This window comes from Chiloscyllium plagiosum, unplaced genomic scaffold (assembly GCF_037043375.1).
Source record: "Chiloscyllium plagiosum isolate Xiang-an unplaced genomic scaffold, Cpla_swu_hap1 HiC_scaffold_18, whole genome shotgun sequence".
NCBI classification, from domain to species: domain Eukaryota; kingdom Metazoa; phylum Chordata; class Chondrichthyes; order Orectolobiformes; family Hemiscylliidae; genus Chiloscyllium; species Chiloscyllium plagiosum.
Window position 1 is genome coordinate 62,222,784 of NW_028270156.1, and position 12,636 is coordinate 62,235,419.

General features: G+C 40.7%; 1 protein-coding gene across 1 annotated transcript in view; it reads left to right on the forward strand.

Annotated features, from left to right (window-relative positions):
• The window catches only part of LOC122557944 (plakophilin-3-like), a 56,533-nt gene extending 52,701 nt beyond the window's left edge, over positions 1-3,832 (forward strand). Inside the window, exon 13 of the mRNA XM_043706192.2 lies at positions 2,553-3,832. Coding sequence (XP_043562127.1) covers positions 2,553-2,588 — 36 coding nt within the window. The 3' untranslated portion in view covers positions 2,589-3,832. The remainder of the gene's footprint in view (positions 1-2,552) is intronic.
• Positions 3,833-12,636: the final 8,804 nt, after the last annotated feature.

The following is a 12,636-nucleotide window of genomic DNA, read 5'->3' on the forward strand; positions in this document are numbered from 1 at the left end:
GCGATTGACTGTGTGGAGTTTGCACATTCTTCCCGTGTCTGCATGGGTTTTCTCCGGGTGCTCCGGTTTCCCCTCTCAGTCCAAAAATGTGCAGGTCAGGTGAAGTGGCCATGTAAATTGCCCGTAGTGTTAGGTAAATGTAGGGGAATGGGTCTGGGTGGGTTGCGCTTCGGCGGGTCGGCGTGGACTTGTTGGGCCGAAGGGCCTGTTTACACACTGTAAGTAATCTAATCTAATTCCTGAAAGTGCCAGAGCATTGTCAATGGAATCAGCAAGCATTTTGCTCGGATGATTTTGAAATGTTTCATTTAATTCTTAACACTACTTTAAAGTCCATGAATTCATTTGTCAGTCAGTTCATAATATGGTTGTAGATTGCTTGGGTTTAAATAAGGACAGCATCCAGGGAATTAGGAGGACAACTTGATGTTCATTAGCATGTAAGCTATTTGAATGCAAAAATATATAGCACCTGAAATAATGGCTTCACTTTTCCTGCCATCTATGTAGCAGTCAGTGGTCATATGTTACAGGTTAAAACCATTTCAAAACTTTTAAAGCCACAGAACACCACCTCAAACAATGAGACCTCCTTTTACCTTGTACCGTTCAGCTATTAATGTTGAATGTTTGATTGGACTGGTTTACTGTTCATACCCAAGAAGGATAATCCTAATATATCATTCTGAGAGTTGTTACGATAACGTTTGTAGATGGTATACATTGCTAACCGTGCACTATTGGTAGAGACCATGGATGTTGAAGGTGGTGGATGAGTTACCAGTCACAAAAGCTTCTTTCATGCAGAGGATGTTGAGTTTCTTGCCAGCTGGAGATTCAGACATCCAGACAAGTGGAGTGTATTCTATCACACTCTTGACTTGTACATTTTAAGATTGCTGGACTAAGCGTGGGGAGTCTGAAGATGAGTTGCATGCTGCAGTATTGCCAGTTTTTTACCTGCTTTTGTAACCATTGGAACTTGCACAAAGCTTGAGCTCCAGCATCTGGTCAGATCCAGATCTTGAATAGGAACACAGGTCCAAGAGAAGGAAGCAGCAGGAAGAATAAGATTTGGCGAGATGGTCAGAAAAGAGGAAAGAGAGTTTGACACAAAAAGACAGTTTAAATTGTAGATCAGAAAGCAGGGTAGACCACACCAAAATGGGGAAGAATGACCTAATTAACAGTCAGGAAATGGTCTTAAATACTTTTGCAGTGTTTCAGGGGCCTGTAATCTCATTGAACAAGGGACTTACTCTACCTGCTATCTGTCTGACCTCCAATCCATCCGGCCTACTCTAATCTCATATAACCTCTTCTCCTGTGTTGTCCACCTGACAGAATACCTCAACTTACTTCCAGCTGGTGAGCTCTTTGTTAGTTCTTCTGAACATTTGAATATTATTCTTACACCTATTTGCAAGTTGGGAAAATTGAACATTTTTGGACTTTGTCATCTTACAGTTAGAACAAGGGAATCGCAACAGCTTGGAAAACATGTTTATTCAGGTTTCCAAAGTGCTGTGGAGGGGATCTGTTTCTGTGCTGAACAAGTCTGAACTTTTACCAGATTCCTTGCGTGACAACAAAATTTTCATTTCTGTCGAACAAGTCCTCCTCTGTTTGTTTAATTTGGCAGATTTTTGATCTGAACACTTTCTTTTCAAAACAGTGACATTTATCCAATAGAAATGAAAAGGTTTGAACTGGAGAAGAGAATAGATATTCTCTGAAAATTTGTTGTAAGCCTGCAGGTGAAAACTTGTCATCTGAAATTTGAAGACAATTTAACCATCTTACCACATGCAGTAGGGAGGCAGTATTCTGAAGTATGTCATTTAAAACTAAAAGCTGAACAGATTGCATTGAACAGTTCATCATAGTCAAAGGCATAGAAATCTCCTGTGGAATCCTGGCTTTGGTGAAATGTTGGAATGACCTTTCAATTCACTGTGTATTTTATCTTGTTTATTTTGTGAATTCTTTCTGGAAGACCAAGGTTACCATCTGTGTAAAATGGAATAGAATCAATACTGAGCCCACCAATCCTCTGTTTTCCAGTTAACTGTCAAAATTAACATCCAAAATTAATATTGAATTAATACCCATTCCATTAATGCCCAAACTCCTGCTGTTTACATCCCATTGAGTTGCAAGTTGCCCTCACCCATCACTGCTTCTCTTCCTGGTGTTCCCATCACATTTAACATTAGCATCCTCCTGTTATCCTCGCACCCCTCATGCACACAGACACATGCACCCCTCCAACCCACTGTTGTTGGCCAAGTTTCCAATATACACCCTACCATGTGAAATGGAATTCTTATAACCTCTCTGCTGCATCTCCTTTAAAGCTGTCTTTAAAATGAGACTACTTTGGCTCGGTGTCCCATTTTAGCTCGATTATGCCACTTCACAGGACTTTATAGCATGTTCTTGGAGGTACTTGGATGGTTTACTGTTTTTTGTTTTAAAAGTCAAAACAGTTTCTTCACGGAAGATTTTAGATCTGCTGAACTCAGTACGCTTTCCTTTTTTTCTTTCTGCAGCGAGGTTACCACAAAGATGCTTTTATGTCCAACTAAGGTCAAATCTGCTACTACACGCTACAATCAAAACTACAGACAGCTGGATCCTACTGAATGCTCCTCCCCAGGAAGGATAATTTAATCTCTATCTATTCCATTTTCCTTTTGTATTTGTTGTAAACTGCTCTCGGGTTGATGGAGACCTGCCTCCCTAGGTCTGGATCTTCTAAAACTACGTTAGGACGGACCATCACCACAAGGAGCGTAGATGTTCAATGACTCTGTGAAACTTGTATGTGCTACCGAAAGTTTGTATAATACTAGATTTTTTTTTGTGTCTATACTGTCCTTCGAAATGTAGCAGCAATCCAGATTTTAACTTTTCAAAGTAATACAAAGATTTTAATAATTTAATTGTAATCTCAAGTTCCTGTTTCAACTCCTCACAGTCTGATACTGCAATAAGTTGTGCGACTTAATAGGATCTTGATTGATATGGGCCAAATTGTTTAGCAACTGAATTGAAATGAGCATACCTAAAAGATATAAAATCATATAACTTCCAAAGTGTCCAATCTACGTCTCCTACATTTGATTATACAACTATGCACTCAGCTGTTGATAAATTTATTTGCTGTGCTCTCTTCCTCCCACCTGTTTGTTTAAAAAGTAGATTTATGATCTATCTGAGAAATTAGGTAATATGGAATGGGCCCTAATGGAGTCAGCAAGCTAGAGTTAATGAGAAGAGGCAATGCTAAAAGGCCAATATTAACAAGGTTCATGTGCTAACATAATAAAGGGTAATGATAAATTCTTGGAGCAATCTGTATGATTTAATTTACAATTAATTGATTTAGATAAGATGGGTAATAAATCCTGGTCCAGCCAGCAACACCCATAGACCATGAGTGTTTTTTTTAAAAACAGAGCAAATTGGCAGGACTTCAATTATATCAATTCTGACACTGGTCTTTAACTAGGAGATTACAGGAGAGCAGCAGAACACTTTTCAGATCTTATGAACTGAAAGTATTCACGCTACAGTTGCTGAACAAAGAATCTTTGGGTCTGAAATAGTGTGATCACACATTGGAACAGAGAAACAAAAAATTTGGGGTGTTATAGAAGGTTTGGTGGTGGTTTTCCAATGTACATAATGTTTAGATATAATATTCTGGGAATGGGATTTTAAATATAATTGTTTATTATCACTTTGAGTATAGTAAATCACAAACAATTAAAAATAAGCTTCTAAAAGAATGTTTGTTTATTTTAGTATGTACAATCTGTACATAGAATGTATATCTGTGTAATAATGTCTCCCTCCCACTGCCTTCCAGAAAGTCCATGGAAAACTTGCTAGGTTTTTTTGTAGTTTAACAACTGCAGCAGGAACTTGAAATACCTAATCCCATAGCGACTTGCAACTTTCCAAAAAGGTCATTGGCTTGGAGGAAAACCCAAGTCTGCTTTGCCAGTGGCAGATGTTCCACATCTGCTGTCAGGCACAGCAGGACCTAACACTGAGGCTGGGAAATGAGGAGACACCAACTGAGCACAAGGTAGCAAAGGTAGGCCAGGGCCTGGTAGAGTGAAACCAGATCTGGAGGAAAATAGATGTGAGTGGAAACTGGTGCGGACTGTGGAGTTAGACAATGAGGACTGGAACAGTCAGCAGGCGTGTTTACATTAGAATGGTGCTGGAAGAGCAGAGCAGGTCAGGCAGCATCCGAGGAGCAGGAAAATCGACGTTTCGGGCAAAAGCCCTTCATCAAATTCCTGATGAAAGGCTTTTGCCCGAAACGTCGACTTTCCTGCTCCTCGGATGCTGCCTGACCTGCTGTCCTTTTCCATTCTAATCTTGACTCTAATCTCCAGCATCTGCAGTACCCACTTCAGCCTAGGAGTGTTTACAGTCAGGCTGAGGAGTGGCATAACAGGGCTTGGTCTATAGTAATTGTGACAAGTTATATGATTCCTATAGACTGAGCAGATTACTAGCAGAAACATTTGTCAATTGTGCATATTTTCTAGATGGCCAGAAAATGACCATCTAAATGAGAGATGGTGATAAGACAAGAAGTGAACAATTCTAATACCATAGATGATTGGGTAAATAATTCTATTCTCTGCAAATGTCAGTATTTTTATAAAGAAACTGTGGTTGCCCTCATTTTATCTGTTAAGCGCCAACTTACTTTGCTTTTATAAAATTGTACTGATGCTTGCTTTATCATCAGCTCAAAAAACAAATAAAGTTTTTTTTATTTAATCAAAAGTTCCACTTTTATTTGTTCATGGGAAGTGTCGAGGCAAGCATTCATTGCCTACTCTCATTGCCTTCTGAGATGGTAATGAGCAGCTTTCTTGGGCCACTGTAGTCCAAGTGGTGAGACAGGGGGCTAGCGACCATAATTCTCTTAGATTTAAAATAGTGATGGAAGAGGACAGACTAGATCCAAAAGTTGAAGTTCTAAATTTGAGAAAGGTCAATTTCGATGGTATTAGGCAAGAACTTTCAAAAGCTGATTGGGGGCAAATGTTTGCAGGTAAAGGGATGGCTGGAAAATGGGAAGCCTTCAGAAATGAGATAACGAGAGCCCAGAGAAAGTATATTCCTGTTAGGGTGAAAAGAAAGGCTGGTAGGTATAGGGAATGCTGAATGACTAAAGAAATTGAGAGTTTGGTTAAGAAAAAGAAGGAAGCATATGTCATATATACATAGGATAGATCAAGTGAATCCTTAGAAGAGTATAAAAGCAGTCGGAGTATACTTAAGACGGAAATCAGGAGGGCAAAAAGGGGACATGTGATAGCTTTGGCACATAGAACTAAGGAGAATCCAAAGGGATTTTACAAATACATTAAGGATAAAAGGGTAACTAGGGAGAGAGTAGGGCCAGTCAAAGATCAGCAAGGCAGCCTTTGTGTGGAGCTGCAGAAAATGGGGGAGATACTACACGAGTACTTACTGTGGAAAAGGACATGGAAGATATAGAATGTAGGGAAATAGATGGTGACATCTTGAAAAATGTCCATATTTCCATTTTTTTGCTGGATGTCTTGAAATGCATGAAGGTGGATAAATCCCCAGGACCTGATCAGGTGTACCTGAGAACTCTGTGAGAAGCTAGAGAGATGATTGCTGGGCCTCTTGTTGAGATATTTGTATCATCAATAGTCACAGGTTAGGTGCCTGAAGACTGGAGGTTGGCTAACATGGTGCCACTGTTTCAGAAGGGTGGTAAGGACAAGCCAGGGAATTATAGATCAGTGAGCCTGACATTTGGTGGTGGGCAAGTTGTTGGAAAACTTGATTGAGTTTTTTAGAGAAGTAACAAAGAGGATTGATGAGGGCAGAGTGGTAGATGTGATCTATATGGACTTCAGTAAGGCGTTTGACAAGGTTCCCCATGGGAGACTGGTGAGCAAGATTAGATCTCACTGAATACAGGGAGAAGTAGCCATTTGGATACAGAACTGGCTCAAAGGTAGAAGACAGAGGGTGGTGATGGAGGGTTGTTTTTCAGACTGGAGGCCTGTGACCAGTGGAGTGCCACAAGGATCGGTGCTGGGTCCGTTACTTTTTGTCATTTGCATAAATGATTTGAATGTGTGCATAAGAGGTATAGTTTGTAAGTTTGCAGATGACACCAAAATTGGAGATGTAGTGGACAATGAAGAGGGTTACCTCGGATTACAACAAGATTTGGACCAGATGGGCCAATGGGCTGAGAAGTGGCAGATGGAGTTTAATTTAGATAAATGTGAGGTACTGCGTTTTGGGAAAGCAAATCTTAGCAGGACTTATGCACTTAATGGTAAGGTCTTAGGGGGTGTTGCTGAACAAAGAGAACTTGGAGTGCAGATTCATAGCTCCTTAAAAGTAGAGTCGCAGGTAGATAGGATCGTGAAGAAGGCGTTTGGTATGCTTTCCTTTATTGGTCAGAGTATTGCGTACAGAAGTTGGGAGATCATGTTGCGGCTGTACAGGACATTGGTTAGACCACTGTTGGAATATTGCGTGCAATTCTGATCTCGTTGCTATTGAAATGATGTTGTGAAACTTGAAAGGGTTCAGAAAAGATTTACAAGGATGTTGCCATGGTTGGAGGATTTGAGCTATAGGGAGAGGCTGAATAGGCTGGGGCTGTTTTCCCTGGAGCTTCGGAGGCTGAGGGGTGAGTTTATAGAGGTTGACAAAATTGAGGGGCATGGATAGGATAAATGGACAAAGTGTTTTCCCTGGGTTGTGGAAGTCCAGAACTAGAGGGCATAGGTTTAGGGTGAGAGGGGAAGATCTAAAAGTGACCTGAAGGGCAATATTTTCACGCAGAGGGTGGTCTGTGTATGGAATGAGCTGCCAGAGGAAGTGGCGGAGGCTGGTACAATTGCAACATTTAAAAGGCATTTGGATGGGTATATGAATAGGAAGGGTTTGGAGGGATATGGCCAGATGCTGGCAGGTGGGTCTAGATTGGGTTGGGGTATCTGGCCGGCATGGACGGGTTGGACCATAGGGTCTGTTTCCATACTGTACATCTCTGTGACTCTAAGTTAAACTAGAATTTTGACACTGTAGCAGTGAAGGAAGTGATATGGTCCCAAAGCAGAACGGTTTGTTGTTCAAAGGTAAACTGTTAGGTGGTGCTGCTCCAGGTGATAGAGGTTGCAGGTGTTGTTGAAAGAGCCTTGGTGAGTTGTTACAGTGCATCTCACAGAGTGTACTGTGCCATCAACTCATGGTAAGAATAAACGTTTAAAGTGTATGATGTGTCAATCAAGCAGGCTGCTCTATCTTGGCTGGTGTCGAGCTTCAAGCTGCCCTTACCCAGGTCAGTGGGGAGTATTGCATCACACTCCTGACTTGTGCATTATAAGTGGTGGACAGAGGTTGAGGAGTGAGGGGATGGGTTACTAGGATGTTGACTGAGAAGAATGAATAGTGGTTATCCTGTTGAATGACAAAGGGAGACTATTAAATTTTCTCTTGTTGGAGATGGTTAATGCTTGATATTTGATGTGGATGTAACTTGCTATTGATCAGTCCAAGCCTGAATATTGTCCAGTTCTTGCTGCGTAGGGGGCACAGTCTGCTTCATTATCTGGGGAAGTGTGAATGGGATAGAACACTGGAATTAGCAGTAAGCATCCTCACCCCTGATCTTTATGATGGAGGAAAGGCCAGTGAAGCAATTAAAGATGGTTAGTTCTGGACACTGCATCAAGGAACTCTTAAAGTTATGAGACTGAGACTATTGCCTTCAAATCTTATCACCTTCCTTTTTATCAGGTAAGTGTGGAGCTTTTCTGCTCTTGGTGCACATGACGTACCTGGCCAATCTTCCATATTGTTGGGCAGATGCTAAATGCCAGGCTGACATAGCTAGACCTGGGAGCAGCTGTTATAGCTGAGATCTTATTGATGCTTAAACTCTTTGCTGTAGTCTCATGCAATCAGACATTTCTTGGTATCACATGGCTGATGACTGATATCTGTGACCTGGGCACCTCAGGAGGTAATTATGGTTGAAGAAATGAGAAAACACTTCAGCTTTGTCTTTTCCACTGTTATCCAGGGCTTCCCCATTATTATAAATGGGAATGAACACGGACATACTCCTTGATTAGTTGGTAAATTGATCACTGCCATTCATAACTAGATACATCAGGATGGCAAAGATTTGATCTGATTCATTGCTTGCAGGATTGCTTGACTTTGACGTTGTATGTTTGTAATTCCATATTGAAACTTCACTAGGTCTGGATTTCATTTTAAGGTATGCCTTGTCGTTCTCGTGCTATCTTCTCCAACACAGTTCACTGAGCAACGGTTGATCCTATTACTGTGGGTTATGCTAGATTATAAAGTTACAGATCGTGATCGAATACAACTCTGCTGATGATGATGATCCATTGCTCCTCAAGAGTGCCTTGTTTTGAGCTACAAAATCAGTTCTGAATCTAGCCCATTTTACACAATGGTAGTGCTAGACAACTTGATGGTTGGTTTCCTCAGTACGAAGATGGGATTTCATCAAAATCATGGCAGTGTGACATGGCAATGTTTCTGCACTTCTGTGACAAATCGTTGACAATGATTGCACTGAGTAATGACTTCAGTTTTGTCCTTAGGACTTTCTAGAATCTATCTTTGATTTAAGTGACGAGCCAGTTGGAACTTGCCAAATCATAGTCTGCCAAGTATTACATATACATTTACATTTTAATACTGCTGCAATCACTCTTCATCTACTTAGACTAGAAATATTGATGTTCTCACTCAATGAATATTATACATGTGCTCCTATCTTTTCAATCATCTTAAATTAGCTCAATCTGCCATCATGACTTGCATCAAATGTTGTTCATCCATCACTCCTCTGTTGACCTATAAGGGTTCCTGGTCTGCCAATGCCTCAAATATCATATTCTCAACCTAGTTCTCAAACTCCTCCATCCAGTTCCACAACTCCTGAGATCTCTGATCCTCAATTCTAGCCTCGTGCAAATTCTCAATTTTTAATCCCATTAGAGGAGTTTGAGCTTGTAACTGCATACTCCCTAACCCTCTATCCCTCCCTGTAAACTTCTGGCCCTCTCTCTACAAGACCATAAGAAATACAAACAAGAGTCAGCCATTTTGCCCCACCATTCAACAGGATTATGGTTGATCCAACATTCCTCATGTCATTTTCCTGCATTTTCCCCATAACCCTTAATTTTCTAACTGATCATGAAACTGTCTATCTCAGTTTTAAATATATTTGAGCATTCTACCCACTTGGCTCTCAATGGCAAGGAGTTCCAAAGACACTCAACTCTCCAAGAGAAGAAATTCCTCTTCATTTTAGTCTTAAATTGCCATTTTATTCTGAGGCGATGCCCTCTGGTCCTAGACTCTCCAATGAGGGGAAACATCCTCTCAGTCATTAACCTGTCAAGCCCATTACAAGTTCTATATGTTTTAATGAGATCACCTCTCATTCTTCTAAACCTCAATGAGTAGAGTCCTAACCTGTTTAGATTTTGCTCACAAGACAATCCACTGAAACCAAGGAACATTCTAGAGAGCTTTTCAGAACTGCCTCCATTGAAACCATAGATAATTTCCTAAACAAAGGGACCAAAATTGCTCATAGTACTTCAGATGTGGTCTCACCAGCACCTTGTGCAGTAAGACTTCCCTACTCTTATATTCCAAACCCCTCGAAATAAGCACCAATATTCCATTAGCCTTCCTGATTACCTGCTGCACCTATGTTCTAGCTTTGTGTTTTGTGCGCAGCTTTCTGCAGCTTTCTGCGGTGTTTGTTCATTTAAATAATATTTTGTTCTCCCTTCCAAAATACACATCCTTGCGTTTTCCCGCGTTATATTCCATTTGCCAATTTTATGCCCATTTACTTTACCCATCAATGTCTCTCTCTAATTTGTTTGTATCCCTTTTGCCAATTGCCTTTCCACCTATTTTTGTGTCATCTGCAAATTTGGCTACAGTACATTCACTTCCTTCCTCCAAGTCATTAACATATATTGTAACCAGTTGCAATCCCAGCACTTTGATCTGTGGAGCCCCATTGGTGATCAGTTGCCAACCTGAAAAAGAACCCTTTACCTCCACTCGCTGTTTCCTTCCCGGTGAGCCAATTCTCTATCCACACTAATGTACTATCTCCAGCAGCATAGGCTCTTAGATTATGACTTAGTCTTTTGTGAGGACTCTTGTCAAAACCCTTCTGGAAGTCCAAATGCAATACTTCTACTGGTTCTCCTTTATTCACTCTGGTTGAGATTTGCTTGAAAAACTCTAATATATTAGTCCAATGCAATTTCTTTTTCATGAAGCCATGCTGACTCTGCTTGGTTAGCTTCTAATTTCCCAAATATGCTTCATTAATAAATGGTTCAAACATTTATCCAACAATATGTGTTAGGCTAATTGGCCAATAGTTACTTGCTTTTTGCCTCCCTCCCTTTTTGAATAGGGGTGTCACATTAGTTTTCCAATCCTATGATACTTCTCCCAAATTGAATGATTTTTGGTAAATTGCAACCAATCTATCTCTATAGCTACTTAGTTTATGATCCCAAGATGCGAGCCATCAGGGCCAGGGGTCTTACCTGCCTTAAGCTCTATTAGTTGTCCAATATTACCTCTCTAGTAATGGCGATGGTATTTAATTCCTCCCAATATTCTTTAAGGTTAAATGGGATGTTTGAAGTATCTTCTAATCTAAAGAGTGACGCAAAATATCTTTTGATCTCCCCTGATATTTCCTTATTCCCATAACTATCCCCCTCGATCTATTTCCTAAGAGGCTGATGTTCTCTTTGGCCTCTTCCTTCCTTTTTAAATATATTTAAAGGAGCTCTAATTGTTGGTTTGTTTGTATCTTCCTTATTAGTTTGCCCTTGCAGTTATTTCGCCCTGTTACGTTTTTATTCCTCATTTGTTGAATTTTGAATTTATATCAATTTGAGGTTATCACTGACTTTTTACCATCCTATGTGCTTTTTCTTTCAACTTTATAATCTCCTTAACTTTCTTGGCTAGCCATGGTTGGTTTATCCCTCTTTTAGAAACATTCCATCTTACTGGGATGTATTTTTGCTGCGAGTCATGAATTACGTCCTTAAATGTCTACCATTGCTGGCTCACTGTCACTCCTGCTAATCTATCTGCCCAGTTCACTTCAGCCTATTTCTTTGTAATTCTTTTTATACAGTTGTGGATTGTAGGTTTCACTGGCTGGGCCAGCATTTATTGCCCATCCCTTGTTGCCCTTGAGAAGGTGCTGGTGAGCTGCCATCTTGAACTGCTGCAGTCCATGTGTTGTGAGTAAATCCACAATGCCATCAGTGAGGGATTTCAGAATTTTGACCCAGCGACACTGAAAGAATGGGGATATGTTTGCAAGTCAGGATGACTTGGAGGGGAACTTGCAGGTGGTGGTGTCCCCATGTCCCTGCTGCACTTGTTTTTCTTGATGAAAGTAGTCGTGGATTTGGAAGATGCTGTCTGAGGATTGGGGGTGGGGATGGGATGTGAACAGATGTGCTCGTTGAGCCAGCTGCTTTGTCCTGGATGGTGTCAAGCTTCTTAAACACTGTTAGAGTTGAATCCATCCAGCCAGGTGGGGAGTATTCCACCAAACCTCTGACTTGTTGCCTTGTCAATGGTGGACAGGCTTTGTGGAGTCAGTGGGTGAGTTTCTCATTGTATTATTCCTATTCCATTTAAGTTAAACACAATGATTTCTGATCCATGTTTCCCACACAAATCAAATGTTCTATCATGTTATGATCACTACTTCCCAGGGCATCTTTTACTCTGAGGTCATTTATTCAACTTGCCTCATTATCCGTTACTAGATCCAGCATACCCTGTTTCCTGGTTATCTCTCTGAATCTGTCTCGCTCTCTCTAAACCTCTGTCTCTGTCTGTTTTTCTCTCTTTTTCTCTCCCTCTAAACCTCTGTCTCTTTCTACCCACCTCTCCTTTAGGGCACCCCATAGAAACCTACCTCTGACCATGCTGTTAGCCATCTGCTCTAATATCTCCTTACGTGAATTAATGTCAAGGTTTGTTTGACAATGTCCCTGTGAAGTGTCATAAAGATGTGGGTTATGGTGTACTGAAGAATGCAGCACACTTTTATGACAGCATTCAGTGTCTACATATGCACATTACAATCGCAAGCACTAGTGCCTGGCTTCTCATTTCATTCAGGTGGAGTCAGTTCCCCTTATTCAGACAAATCTTGTTCCAGAACTGGTGCACATATTTTCAGCTACTTAATCCTCTCATTCTTACTTTGTTTTTGAGCATATAATATTCCATCGATGACTAACTTTTTAAGCTGCTTTTGTTTTTGCTCCTGAAGAATCCTTCACCTGTTCTGCCAATATAGCTTGTTGCAATATAATCTACTTCAACCAGCACAAAAAAATCTGCTTTGCTCCAGGTGAATTCCAAGGGCTGAGTTTTCACTCCCAAGCACAAAGTTGGGCCAATTCCCAAATCTGACTGACCAGAACATGTCCTACACAGTTGTTTCTTTGATCAAAGGGGCTTGGTGTTAACTGGAGTTGGACTATC